The sequence below is a fragment of the Dendrobates tinctorius genome, unplaced genomic scaffold (assembly GCF_039654945.1).
Source record: "Dendrobates tinctorius isolate UK_male_01 unplaced genomic scaffold, ASM3965494v1 ptg000203l, whole genome shotgun sequence".
NCBI classification, from domain to species: Eukaryota; Metazoa; Chordata; class Amphibia; order Anura; family Dendrobatidae; genus Dendrobates; species Dendrobates tinctorius.
Genome location: NW_027361870.1, coordinates 26,818,214 through 26,833,585, shown reverse-complemented (window position 1 = coordinate 26,833,585; position 15,372 = coordinate 26,818,214). Strand labels below are relative to the sequence as shown.

Genomic DNA, 15,372 nt, shown 5'->3' with positions numbered 1-15,372 from the left:
CTATCCTGAGGATAAGCCACCACTATGTAAATCCTAGAGAACCCCTTTAATAGTGGGTCGCAGTGCTCTTCAGTGCTTATAGTCCCCGATGACAGAGTAGACAGTGTTTTTTGCTCCTCTTCCTCCTCCTTCACACATTGACTGAAATGCATTATGTATGAGAATGCCGCCAGTGGAGCTGGTAATGGGGTATTGACATAGCTCATTTTCTAGAATAATCCCTTCCAGCTGGTGGGCCTTCAGGCATTTGTTGGAATGGGGGGAACAAGATGGGAAGGGATTTGTGCCTGTTATTTGTCACATTTTTACTTGCTTTGTTACTTAGCTAGCAAAATGCAATAAAAATTAATCAGTAAAATAATCTCCTTAGTGCGGCCTCAGCCTTTAGGCTTGCATCTTCATATGCAGAATATTGATAAACTGTATTCAATTTTTTTTTTACCCTGAAGGCTTTTTTCATATTTTTTTTTCTCGTACATATATTAAACAGAATATAATATGAGACAAAGAGTGAAATAATAGTAGATTTGTTTTGTATTTTTCATTCGAGGCACAAAGTTTTCCAACATCTGTCAGCAAAGGGGAAAAGTATCTGCTCCCTTCAACTTCAATGGGTCATTAGCCAAGGTCATTATTCCTTAGACCTGATGAGACTGGTATATTTGCTTTGATAAACCAAGTTAGAATGGCTCTATAACCCTATTAATAAAATAAGCTAAAGAGTGAGAGAGCTCATGAGTCCAAGCCAGGGGCTGATATACCTTTGGTACAACCTATGCAACCGCCCAGGGGACCCACTTCCACCTTTAACGATACAAGCAGCTTCTGTTACAACCCATAAAGGGGCGCATTATGATGAACTATTGGGCCCAGACACTATTTTTGCACAGGGGCCTCCTTCTGTCTGTGTCTGCCTCCTGGTCTAGGTATATACGGTATCTGCTCACCCATTCTGACTGACAGCTGCAGCTTGTACTGAGCAATGTGAGATCTCAGCAGCAGCAGGGAGGAGGGACACTGAGGAACTGTCTATCAGTTTTGGTGGGTGGAGATTGAAGTCAAACTTTCAAAAAGGATTATGCAGCCATTCTGATATGTATTATCCCACTATGTACACTAGTCTCATCAGGTCCAAAGTACATGTTAAAGTATTCAGTTTATATGATTAAATCTGGTAACGTATCTGCTTTGATTCCTGACTACTCCACCTTTAGTCGGCAATGATAGTATCACATTGATGGCTTTGATACTGTTGTGTTTTTATTGCACCTCATACATTGCAGGTCATTAAGCAATTATACCGTGCCACAAATAACTGCTATAAGAAACGAAACAATTCATTTTCTCAATGGCTTTGTAATATTTTAATACAAACTCATTTGTATGGAGGACAAAAGAATGACTGTATCCGTAATAACAGTGCCTGTCGATAATGACATTTATTTTCTCCTCCCTGCCGGCACTTCATTCTTTATACATTCTGAGCCTGCGTCTGTATTTCTGGCAATAACTGATGGAAACATTCAGCATTTTAATTAGAGTGAAAGCTTGGTTTTCTTTTACTCTGCAGAAGTCAGCCGTTCATAACAGCAGTGTCAGCTCATTAATGCCTGCTCTGCCTAAAAGTGACAGGAAGATTGTACAATGCGCACTAATGGCGTAAGTGACTGCAGATGCCTACCTGGAGTAGAGCTGACGCATTTCACATTCTGTACCAACTCACTTCCTCAGATCCATCATGACTTTACAGACTGTCCTATCACCAAGTCACAAGTGACCACTTCTTGCTGCAGTCATATGCCCGCTGCTCTCCTGAATATTTCAGGGGTTTCTTTTTCTTTTAGTCCCTCATACAGTTTTAATGGATCTGTTTATTTAGTGGAACTTTTTATGGTCTTTACCAAAGGGGTCAAATCTCACATATTCTCTGGAGGTGTGTCTTTTGGCTTTTTTGCATTATTATCCCATCAGCAACGTCCCCCTTGGCAAAGACCATAAAAAGTAGCACTAAATTTAAAAAAAGCCCATACCATTTAAAAAAAATAGAGAACGGATTATTCAGCGGGGCAGTGGAAATAAAATAAAAGCACAAATGGGCCACTTTTGACCAGTGACAGGTCATCCTTAACAGATTTTAATGGAGTTTTCCAGCAGGTTCAAAATGGCAAAAAATGTAAATGGGTTAGCTCTCAGGATATCTGTTAAATGTGATAGCATTACTGTAGATGCTCTGTTGCAGGGACCCTCACCAATCACATGGACAGGGGTCCCAGTCCCACACTCTTAGCTGGTGATGGATGTGCACTAATGCTCCGTTCAATGTCTATAGGACTGACGGAGAGAGCTGAGCACGAGCTGCACTCTATTCAAACTCCCCTAGAATATTCAACTGGACCCCTGTTCTGGAGATCGTGGGGGTCCCAGCAGACGGCACCTAGCTATCAATCATTTATCACCTCTGCTTTGGGCTGTTTATGTGCCATTATGATCGTGCCGAGACATCTGTTGGAAGAATACTCCCATTTTAGAGATTGGTGGTGGTCCGAGTAGCAGGTACATTTATCGCCTATCCTGTGGATGGTTGATAAATGTTTTTTTTTCCTGACCACTTTAATACATACCGTAATACACCAATGTCTCATGTCACGTCACGTCACCACAGGGATGATGTTTAGTCCATGGCTACACAACGTCACTATGAAACAACATACGACCATTTTGGCCATTGACCCCAAAGGGCTTTTGCATTGTGATTACCTTCAATTTCTGATCACTTCATATTATTGAGATGCAGAAACGCTCTGAAGGATTCAAAGCAACTCAAATAATTTACTGGTGACGGCGGTTGTAATCCACATGAGTAAGACGTGTTTGATGTGTTATGAGGATTACTCTCTCGCCTTCAGGTTTACAAAGAAGATCTACCTCAGCTCAAGCAGCAAAATAAAGAAAAGCAAAATTCATTGCCTTCCCTTAAAAGAGAAAAAGCCCCAGAAGAAAGTTTGAAGCTGAAATTTGTACACGGGTACGTCCTCGAGTTGACGTTATGTCTATAATATCACGTTATTGTTGGTAATATGGTTGGCACTGTGATTGAGCCACTATTGCTGACGGTTTGGGATTTAGGGGCGTCGTTGCGGCCGGTTCTGGCGCCAAGTTGCAGATTGTACAATAAAAAGGCTCTTGGAATGGTCAGTCTGTTCACTTTGACTAATGTCCATGTTAATTTCCTGAAACAGTGGGAAATTAGAACCTAAAAAGTAGCCAGTGTGAAATTTGCATGAATTCCAATTTTTCGATTTTAATAAGGATGGCGATTTAAAAAAAAATGGCCAAAAATGTAAAAAAAATAATTTAAACCTGATTTAAGGAATAGGTCATTTTCTAATAACTAGGACGATGTTAGTAAACGGTCAGAGGAACACCAGGAATAAGAGAAGAGAGCAGTAGTTTCTTTAGCCCACAACGCGTTTCGACGGTAAACCGTCTTCATCAGGTGACTGCCACCTGATGAAGACGGTTTACCATCGAAACGCGTTGTGGGCTAAAGAAACTACTGCTCTCTTCTCTTATTCCTGGTGTTCCTCTGACCGTTTACTAACATCGTCCTAGCTTATCATCCTCCATTAGAGGTCTACGGCTGGAGCTGCATTGGACTACTAACTCAAAACATCCTGACGTCGCTTCCCTGCGCTCCCCAGTGACCACTATAATTCTGGACTTCTATTTTCTAATAACTAACTCCCTTCAATAATGTGGATAAACCATGTGAATTAGTGTTACATCCAGACGCTACAGCCGCAAATGAAGATCATGACTCAAGGCGGTGGCATCAGTTACCAATAGAAACCCACAGCACAGGGTAGCTGAGCTAGTTTTCTCAAAACTTAAACTCCTCATAGTTTTGGAGAGTCTTGGAGTACGCTTTGACTAGAGGGATACTTGCTTTAGACACTGCTATAATAATCTATGTAACCAATAAAGTATAAATAAAGCAATCCTCCATTGTACTCCCGAGCAGTCAATCACTAGCGTAATGAATTACATATCACAGCCCAACAGATGATTTTAGGTTTGCATTGATCATGGCACAGATTTATGAAGATTGGCAATTTTCTTGATGAGGGGGCATGGCGGAGTCAGACATTCCTGATTTAGGAAGAGGTGCATGCCTATTCAGGAATCAGGTGTATCTGACGAGTGGTAGGCACCGCTCCAGTAATCTTACCAGTACCTGACTTTAGTACAAGTGCCGCCACAGCTTTTCGTGAGTTGGACGAGTTGTGGTATCCCGTACCGTACCCCCATCATACCCCAATTCCACTCAGCCCATTTTGTTGTAGATGAGAGAAACAGATGTTAAAACGGCAAAAGTCATGCTACTTCAAGGTAAGCCAAAACTTTGTGATTTTACAAAGCAATTTACAAAATTCTTATGAAATTACTTGGATGAATCAGGGCCCATGTGTCAAAATATGTAGTAGCAAGTGGAAAGGTTAAAGGACCTGGGAATTTTTAGCTTGCAAAAAAGAAGGCTAAGAGGAGACTTAATAGCTGTCTACAAATATCCGAAGGGATGTCACATTGTAGAGGGACCATCATTATTCTCATTTGCACATGGAAACACGAGACACAATGGAATGAAACTAAAAGGGAGAAGATACAGATTAGATATTAGAGAAAAACTTTTTGACAGTGAGGGTGATCAATGAGTTGAACAGGCTGCCACGAGAGGTGGTGAGTTCTCCTTCAATGGAAGTCTTCAAACAGAGGCTGGACAGACATCTGTCTGAGATGGCTTAGTGAATCCTGCGTTGAGCAGGGGGTTGAATACGAGGACCCTGGAGGTTCCTTCCAACTCTAACATTCAAAATTCAAAAAGAAGTTTAATAATCTGTTATTTTATGTTTTGGGCTTTTGCTCCTAAGTTTCAGAATGAGAACGAAGATTAAATTGTATAATTTACTTCAGCCTTTCACATTTTTTTTAAATAACATAATATATTGTATATGAAGGTAGTTTTTTTCTGCTGCAGCTACAGGGGCTATGACTGTAGGAACAACCTGTTCTACACGCAGACTGGCGAGGTGGTGTACCACGTGGCAGCAGTGGCCGTGGTGTATAACAGGCTGCAGCATTCCCAAAGACTGTACCTGGGTCACGATGATGACATCCTCAGTTTGGCCATTCATCCGGTGAAAGATTACGTAGCCACTGGCCAGGTAAGATAAAGGTTTCACACTTTATATAAAGTGCATTTATCTTTCTTCCGTCTTGTAAAGTTCATCAGTAGCACTAGCATACATTTCTCTTTAGATACTTAAAATAATCTAACTATATCTAAGCTCATATCTTTCTCCCGTACTATAATACCCATGGAGGGTCTGTTAGGGGAACCAGTGAAATATTGTGCACACTAATGGAAAGGCCTGGCATAGCAAGCAGGCCGTGCCTGTTGTGCTCCCACGACGCGACTGCTCACCACAGCGGCAATTACCCGCTGTGGTTTGGTGATGGTTTAGTAGCAATCACTTGAATTTGAAGGAGAACAGCTGTCTCTCTCACAAATCCATGCGGCAAATTGTAATTGCCGCACAGTTTTGCTGGGAAAAAACAGCTGTTCTCCTTCAAAACTACATAATTGCTTATTAAACAGTCACGAAAATGCTGAGCTTAATTGCCGCTGCACCACGGGTGTGAGCTGGCTGCTCTGTCTGGCCTTACACAAAGAAGTCTGAGAAAATCAGTACAAAAATTTACCCCAGCAGGTGCACGTAAGCTGAACAATGTGTGGACACAAACTGATGTGCCTTCACCTGTATCAGATGTGCAAGTGTTACTGGGGTTGTCTCATATTGCAAAGAGCTTGTGAAAAGAATCAACTTTGCGATTTACTTCTTATTAAAATTCTTTCTGTTCTCAAGAACGGTGAGATTTTTAATTTTATAGTTTACAGCTCATTGGCTAGTTTATCAGCCACCACTGCAGTCTGTCAGAGGTGGCTGGATTCCTTGACAACGGGTTTGTGCTTGCAAGCTGTATGCTGTATGATCTGGCCATCTTTTCCGGTGCTGCATAGCCAATGCTGTCTCTTCTAGCAGCATTGATGAGCGTGCAGTTCGGGCTCCCACTGTCAATCCTCACCAGCGCACTGATTTCGAGGAAGCCGGGAGGCAGAGGGACTTTGAGCTATTGAAGAAAACACATGAGACAACCCCTTTAAAGGAGGGAAACAGCCATGAGCATGTGGTGTATTGTGGTTGGGTACTGAATAGGATCATGGATTCAGACCCTAAGCAATTATATTTAATAAAACCTGGGTCCACTGAGTCCTGTTTTTTGTAGACTACCCCAGTTTTATTCTACGTGACTTTAAATGAATAGTCAGAAATGTTACGGTTACCATCCTACCGTGGACTTTGTCACCTACGTCTGACGTCTCATTGACGTGTAAACTCAGAGCATTCACTGAGTACATCACTGATGCCAAATTACCGGTCTGGGATGGCCTTGGGTTACCAAAATGTGAATAATCCATTGTGTATGGACTTTGGATATAAGGACACCTGCCCTAGGTGTATCAATAATGAAGAAATAAATCTCTCACAATTAGGTAAAAACTGAAAAGGTACACATCCTTGATTTGAGACTTGAGTCTTCGGCACTGTAAGGTACCTGTACTGTACAACTATGAATGCGACCAGAGTCGCCCTGGCACGTGGAATCATCAGCACTACACCACGTGCTCCTTGTAAATTGCAGAAGACAAGCTAAAAAAATGACAGTTTACAATTTTTTCTTTAGTCTTCACTCAAAGCATTAAAATGGTGTAATTTCATTAATAGGCTCAAAGGCAAGGAAACAAAATAGATGTTCTGTATATGGTGTTGTGCAAAATATTTCCTAACATAATAAAAATGTCTTAACTACTATTTCATTGCTTAAATCATCTTGCATCTGTCATCAGATTTGGGAGTCTGCTATAGAACAAATGAATAATTAAAGGGACTCTGTCAGCACAGAAAGACTGTTCATACCAAAGCGCTCGGTGTATCATGGTGGGGCCAGTCATTTATATACACCTTACCACCTGCTTATTTTCCATTTGTCTACCCCCCCCCCCCTTCTTTGATTGACAGCTCTGGCTTCATTGAGCCAGAGAAGGTCCAAGATATTTGGAAAACTAGTAGGTGTGAAGGTGCACTTAAATGTTTGGCCCCGCCACGGTGCACCGAGCGCCTGTACTTGGTTTGAACAGTCATTGTGTGCTGACAGAGTCCCTTTAATGCATTAAATTAAATAAGCATTCCCATCTCTATTTTGTAGTAAATGTGTTTTTATGCATGTAATGTAGTGTATTAATATATTCACCTACCGCTTCTCTTCGGGGTCCAGCGCCATGTAGGGCTGACACCATATGAATGTCGGCTGTTACAGTACTCTGCATTTTTGGCCCTAGTCTGGCCTTACTAGGAAGCACAAAAATCCCATTTTTCTATTCTAACATTTTTCTATTTTCTTTACAGTTCAGAAAGTAGGGTGGGATTACACTGTAGCTGATTTTTGAGAATTATTATATTGATCATATTTAATTACAATTTAGATTGGACGGGATGCCGCAGTTCATTTATGGGATACGCAAACATTGAAGTGTTTATCACTGTTGAAAGGACAACACCAAAGAGGGGTCTGTGCACTGGACTTTTCAGGTACTGTGCAATTTATTTTGATATCTTTTACTATTCTTAGGACTTGTTCACTTATTTCTGTCCATAAAATGAAATCACAATGCCCCTGAGAAGCCTTTGGCACCTGATTAAACCAGCTGCCTTATAATAGGGTATGTTGAGTTCACTTGTGGTGTCTGTAGATATGACAGGAAAAATTGCCCTGAATACAGAATTATTTTTCCTCTTAAGTCTACTGGCATCTTCAGCAGTGGGTCCAGATTAATGGAATCAGTCAGTAAGTGTAAAGCCCCCTATTTATATGCGTATACAGCCCAGTGAAAGTTGAACCTGTTGGCACTTTGTCGTCATTCCATTGCCGGAATGCTGAGAAATCCCCAGTTTTTGCAGAATGCAAATGAGTTGCTAAGTGCAGTGGGCGGGAGATGCACTTATTAAAAACTCTGCCTCCTTGGTTATTAACATTCTTGCCGCCTCCATGTTTGTTGACTGATAGTTGACTTCGCCTTTGACAACAAGTACCAGCCAGGAAATTTCATTCCTGTGCAGATCTGGGGTCTCCTTGCTTTCTGCTCAGTAACTTGGCACTGACTTCACTGTTCTACTTAACGCATGCCACATAATGCTTAAACCTGTGGACACAGAAGTAAGGACTTTGCTGAGCTGCACAGGGGCAGGATTTCCTGGCCAGCGCCTGACATCAATGGCGAAGTCAGCTACCGATCAGACAAGGAAGTGGCATGAATGTTAATATCCAAGGAGGCAGAGTTCCGGTAAGTGCATTCTCCTGCCCACTGCACTGAACTTATTTGTACCACAAAAACAAGGATTATTCAAAGTTCAGGCAGTGGAATGACAATATATAGGTAACAATGGGTTTATCTTATGCAACCACATATAAGTGGTTTGGGGGTCAAGCTTATTGACAGTTTCCCTTTAAGCCTCTTACAAGATATCATCAGCCCCTTATGTCTGCCATGGTACTGATGGTAATGCCAGAGGAGATTTTGACTCTGCAGTTATGACCCGGGACTGGATTTTATACATCTGTGACAATGGGAATAAATGAAAAAACTGAATTCATGGATTACCAGGTGTCACAATACTTTTTTTGCATAGTGTATATTGTGAACACGCAGCACTTTATAAAACCATAGGGCTGGATAATGGTTGGTGGGTGGCTCCTATGTCATGTGTGCGACCCAGACTTCTCACATAGGCGAGATCCTGTCTACTGAAGTACAGTATGTCGGAATTATGTTGATAACCCCAGAGAGGGAGCCACACGCCGGCATCTTCACTTCTTTTTGGTTAGATATGATTGCCAAACAGCCATCAAGTAATCTGTGTTTTTTTAGAGAGGCCGTGGTCTCAGAGGTGGACAATGTATACACTGTTATTAATGTAGGACAATAGGAGGTTTACTAAAACTGATACTTATATTGGACACTGTCATAGTTTTCAGGTGTTCCTCTATTACTTGTCTAGCCTTAAAATCTGAAAATGACTTTACTTGTTAGTGCTGCAGCCATCATCATATAAGGTTATAGCCCATAATGATGTTTTCAGCTTGCCATCATGGGTTTGCAGCGGCAGCACTGCCAAGTTCATGGCAGCGTAAAGGGGTTAAGTTAATAATGTTCATTGTTGTATTTATGCTTTATTTTGCTTACTGGTATTGCTACATGTTACATGTACTACCTCATGTATGATATGGTACTGCTACCCCTGCTTTGTCTTCATGTTCTCCATTGTATATAGTGTGATAATGTTCACTATGTTTCTTGTACAGTATAGGGAAATCGTCGTGCTCTTAGTTGGACACTAGAGGGGGGCACTTTAGTAGACAGAACAGTTAGTAGATAGTATAGGGTTAAGTGTAGGAGGGACTGCGGAGAGTTAAGGTTAGAGCAGAAGGGAAGCTAGTCAGACGGGGCCAGAGTGCCCAAAGTGTCCACATGGACTATAGGCCCAGGACGGTCGGCAGCCACGTAACATTAAGCAGCGGCAGCCCACGTTATCCATGGCCACTGGGCATCATTGCAGTGGGGCTAGTACAGTAGGGAGAAGATGTGGCGACTCATAACCTGGGTGGACGCCTTTACGGCGGGAGTCGGTTGGAGTGAGGAACAGAAGGAATTTAAAGCTGCGCAGGGAACGGTACAGACGGGCTGGATGCTTTTCCAGAGGCAACAAAACCAGGTGGCTGATGATTTTGAGTCTGGGGCGAAACAGGCAGAAGGAATTGTCATCATGGGGAGGTTAGGCCAGGATGAAGCTGGGAAGCAGTGTAAGACGGTCCGGTCCGGACATGTGCCGTACAGAAGCACCAGCAAAGTAGGGAGAGCTGAGGAAACAAATGAAGTTGAATGTGTATCCCATGATGTGCCAACTGGGGATATAATGTGTGAAATTCTAAGTAAAGAAAACGTTCAGTTACTCTGGACTGTGTCTCCATTACTGGGAGTCGCCTCTGAGAAGGGCCATCGCCGGCTAGGAAGTGCCCAGGGTGACCTGAATCTGGGGACATAGGTGCTCTGAGCAGTGGATTACAGTTTTCTGTGAGGTAAGGTTGGGACACAGATTCTTCAGTGTCTGGCTATGACTACAGTCCTTGCCTCCCTTTACAGCAGCACGACAGCAAAGTGGGTTGCTGCCATGGGGTGCTGCCAGACTGCAGAAATTCACTGTGTAACCATAGCATTATATCATGAACAGTAATATATATCTATGGTTGGGGCGGCCCAGATGGCTAAATGCAGGATTAACGCCTATAGGTCTTTATGGTGGGAGATTACACATCAGTGATTTCTGTCATGTGTAACAATTTCTCTAATCTTAGAGGCAGACAAATGCTATAATTAAGTGAATTATATAGTCCAGATATATATGATGGCTTACAGCTGCATGGGATGAGTCAATGGTTCATTTAGGAGCTAAATCTAGTGAAGTGGGAGCTTATCTGTGCTGACTCATTATGCAGTGCATAGCTCCATAGTTATGTACCGATCTCATCATACGATCTCATCATACGGATTTGTAGTTAACACACTGGTGAACACAATCCTTTTAAATAAGTTTCTTGGATGATACAAATGTTAGACGTGCTAATTATCGTCCCCTGACATTTCCTTCTTCTAGACTGATCATCAGACCGGGGTGTTCAGGTGTACTTTCTATCTGGACATTTGTGACAGCCGAGTTTTACAGAGGGCAGTGGTCCTGAGCCATATGTGGTCTGTAGTCATATTTTCAATACTCAGTCATGGCTTCTTGTCTTACAGCTGACGGCAAATGTTTGGTGTCTGTTGGCTTGGATGATAACCACACAATCGTGTTCTGGGATTGGAAAAAAGGAGAGAAAATTGCAACAACGCGGTACAGTAGTCCCTATTGACACCTGCCATTTTGTTTTATGCTGTATTACTACTTTTTTTTGCTGTGGAGTACTCACATGAAGTCTGTTCTAAAGTAGGGTTACGTTTAGGTCCAGAAATATTTGAAGCTCTTAATAGAAGAGAAACATACTGTCATTAGGGAAGAAATCCATCACAGAGAGAGATCTGGAATGTTAGGAGTGGCCAAATCATCAGTTTGGTACATTCTGCAAAAAAAGAGCATGCTGGTGAGCTTGGCAACTCAAAAAAGCCTGAACGTCCACGGAAGACAACAGTGGTGGATGATCGCGGAATACTTCCCATGGTGAAGAAAAATCAATTCACAATATCCACCCAAGTGAAAAACCCTCTCCAGGAAGTAGATGTTTCAGTATGTAAGTCTACCATAAAGAGAAGACTTCATGAGAGCAAATACAGAGGGTTCCCCACAAGGTGCAAACCATTAACCATCCTTACCAATAGAAAGGCCAGATTAGACTTTGCTTTTTCAGAACTGGGTGACTTCTTTAGATGCTTCTATTTTGGCAATCTATGGACAGATGACACTTAGATCAACCTGTACCAGAATGATGGGAAGAAGAAAGTCTGGAGAAGGCTCATGATAAATACCACACCACAACAGAATGCAGCATGGTTGAGTGGACGACACTTCACAGTACAAATGGGCAATTACTCAAAATATACTGCAAAAGCAACCCAGGAGTTTTTTAAGACAAAGAAGTGGAATATTCTGCAATGGCCGAGTCAATCACCAGATCTCGACCACCCCATCCTGCAGCATTTCACATGCTGAAGACAACACTTAAGGCAGAAAGACCCACAAACAAGCAACAACTGAAGTCAGCTGCAGGAAAGGCCGGCAAAGCATCACAAAGGAGACATCCATGGCTTCCAGACTTCAGGCAGCCATTACCTGCAAAGGATTCCCTACAAAGTATTAAAAATGAACATTTTATTTATGGTAAAGCTACTTTGTCCAATCACTTTTGAGCCCGGGAAGTGAAGTGAGGAGACTTTGTAGAAAAATGTTTGCAATTCCTAAACATTTCACAGGATATTATTGTTCAGACCCTTTAATAAAACCTGAAAGTTTAAACTTCAATCAATTGCATCTCTGTTTTATCATTTTAAATAAAAAAAATAATGGCCTGCAGAGCTGAAATCATAACAATTCTGTCACTGTCCAAATATTTCTGGACCTACTGTAACTGTATGTGCAAAATATTATTTAGCAGTGATAATGGAATACCGTATGTAAGACTTTCGTCATTCAGTGAATCACTGTTTTCATTCTAATCTGGTTCTTTTTATTGCAGGGGCCACAAAGATAAAATCTTTGTTGTGAAATGTAACCCACATCATACTGATAAGATGGTCACCGTGGGCATAAAGCACATCAAGTTCTGGCAGCAAACAGGTAATGATCATTACTGTAATAATATGGCACATGCAGCATTAAAGGGGTAATCCAGGACTAAATTATTTTTTTTTTTAATATGGGCAACTACCTGCATGTTCTATCCAGCGCTGTCTCAGAGTGGTCACTCAGCTGCTCCTTGTCAACAGAGCAGCTCTACTGCTTCTGGGCTTCTATGTTAATGGGTCGTGACTGCCGACATCATGCTGATTGACAGGCTGCGTACTGCAGTTTTGCAGATGGGAGCCGGCTGTCAATCAGCATGAGATTTGCAGTCTTGCCCCATTAACAGAGCAGAACAGAAGAAAAACCGCTGCTCTGTTGACGTGACGTCAGGGGAAGCTGCAGGCGCAGTCAGTGACCGGTCTGTGACGGCAGAGATCTGCATAGGGCAGAACAGTCAAGTACCTTCCTGTTAGTACTTAGGCCCACAGGAAAAAATAATATAGTCCTGGACAACCCCTTTAAATATCACTGATAAGATCACCATAGAGCTGCTAAATGACCACCAGTAGATGGTACTTGGCTCCCATGCTTTCTTCGTAAAATAAGCTGATTAATCACTGCACACACTGTCTGTAAATTACCTTGCTGCAGTCAAGGAGGTAGAGCCGCCCAGCAGAATAGTCACTGTGTCCATACCCTAATCCACCCAATATGGCTTACTTAATGTCTCTTGAGGACACGGAACATCATCTCCAGCTCTGACATGCCGGTGACATCCGGCGTATGGGAAATGTGCCGATGAAGCGAGTGCAGGCAGACTCAACGTTGCTGTGCTTGCCTTAAATTAAAATCTCCCTCTGAGACATCAGCCAATCCATATTGGGCATCTCCACAGAACGGCACGTGCAGTGATTAATCATCTTATTTTACAAAATCCTGCCTCTAATCTTACAGACATGAAAGCGAAATAGCTGCTACAGCAGCCACTGTTCGGAGGCTTAGTGGGGTAAATCTGCTGACAGGTCCCCAATAACCAATAGAATATCACACAGCTCCATTATAGCAATCTGTATGGAGAGTTTTTCTTACACAGCTGTGCATGTAATTAAGTCACATTGTCTGTGCATTATTGCTGTGTATTATGACATAAGAAGCATAAGATCCCTATTCAAAGACCATCGGTGAGCAATAACTAGTTTGCTGAGAGTGCGGCACTCCTTATGACTCTTGCAAATCCCTTACCTGATAAACCGATTTCTCTGGAGAAATCCACCAGAATGTTAAAAGGTTTTTCTCATCTTCTTTTATGGATAAAAGTCCTTGTAAAGATAAGCAACCTTGCCATTGGGCTCCCACTGATCTACAAGTTACCACCTAGTCTCTGGTTAGATGATAACAATTAAAGGGTTGTCCAGGCTTGGGCTTCCAGTCTGCAGTCGCTCTATGGAGCTGCAGACTTGTGAACCCTCACAGTTCTCAGTGCACACTGTGAGGATTATCCCATTCCGAGAGAGGGCGGCTTCATGACCGCAAGTAGGTGATTGGCATACATGCAGTAACATGCCGACTAGACATGCACAGCTTCATTCAATGCAAGTGGATTGAGTGAGGCTGGACATGTTTAGTCAGAATGTGGCCGGAAATATGCCAATCACATACTTGTGGTTACATGACCGCCAGCTGCCGGCGAATCCTGACAGCACACACTGTGCGTGATGTGAGGGTTCACAAGTCTGCTGCCCATAGAATGCAGACATGAACCCCAAGCCTGGACAACCCTTTAATTTAGAAAAGCCTCCCTGTGATGGTGCAGATAGGACATAACTACAATACTGTATCACCTAACACATTTTAATATACAAATAAAACACATAGATTTTGTAAAGCCTTCACATTTTTTCTTGGCAGGGGGCGGATTTACTTCAAAACGTGGAACTTTTGGAACTGTTGGAAAACTGGAGACGATGATGTGTGTTTCATACGGACGGACAGAAGACTTGGTGTTTTCTGGAGCAGCGACAGGAGATATTTATGTTTGGAAAGAAATCCTTCTGCTTAAAACCATTAAAGCCCATGATGGACCTGTATTTGCCATGTACGCATTGGATAAGGTGATAACATCTTTATACGAATAGTGTCATCTTGGTGTGTGTAAGCAGAGGGCATGTAAGATAATTGACAGAGGACCTGTCACCTCTTCCTTACACATTTCTATGTCTATGCACTTGTATTGGCCGGGAAATGACTATTCTTTCTATTTTTCTATTCTTTCTGCTTTGTGCCGTTGGTGAAAACTGGGTGTTACCAATTGGGGAGGTGTGGCACTACATACCCTGACACTGTCCATTCAGGGCGGACTTTACCAAGTTGTGCAATGACACACCCCTTTGACAAGAAGTAAATTTCAAATATTTCAAAAATTGTTATTTTATGGGTAATACGAGCAGTTGCGAAATATTATGCCAGGAAAGGTGACAGGTCTTCTTTAAGAGCACCAGATTTATTATAAGAAGTGACTATAGATTTTCTATGGGTATGTGATTTATGCGCATGTTACTCGTACAGTCCCCTCATAATTAGAGCCAAATGTGAACGACAGAGTGATTTATTGATCAGCTGTGAATGGGGTACGACAGTTCTATCGACTTTCTAATGGCTCCTGTGCATTAAGAGCTGGCACGTATTCTCCCCATAATCAAATATATGTAAGGCAAATACTTTCATCATACAGAAAGTGATGGAACATCTCACAATTGTTTTTTACCTTATTATTTTTGAATGAATCTGCACAAAAAAAAATCTGCCAGTTGTATCGAAATGCATTCTGGGACAGAGAGGATCCACAGGGGACTGTGTACGTGACTCAATTCTGTCTAGTGCATGGGGCCATATTGACCATAATGAGAATATATTTATTATATAG

General features: G+C 42.1%; 1 protein-coding gene across 5 annotated transcripts in view; it reads left to right on the top strand.

The window, feature by feature from the left end:
* Window positions 1-15,372, top strand: part of EML6 (EMAP like 6) — a 197,322-nt gene that overhangs the window by 101,667 nt on the left and 80,283 nt on the right. For all 5 annotated transcript variants that reach the window (XM_073553917.1, XM_073553915.1, XM_073553916.1 and 2 more), the window contains exons 13-18: window positions 2,907-3,025; window positions 5,036-5,222; window positions 7,604-7,709; window positions 10,973-11,066; window positions 12,403-12,503; window positions 14,358-14,560. In XM_073553917.1, the coding sequence (XP_073410018.1) occupies window positions 2,907-3,025; window positions 5,036-5,222; window positions 7,604-7,709; window positions 10,973-11,066; window positions 12,403-12,503; window positions 14,358-14,560 (810 nt within the window). The remainder of the gene's footprint in view (window positions 1-2,906; window positions 3,026-5,035; window positions 5,223-7,603; window positions 7,710-10,972; window positions 11,067-12,402; window positions 12,504-14,357; window positions 14,561-15,372) is intronic.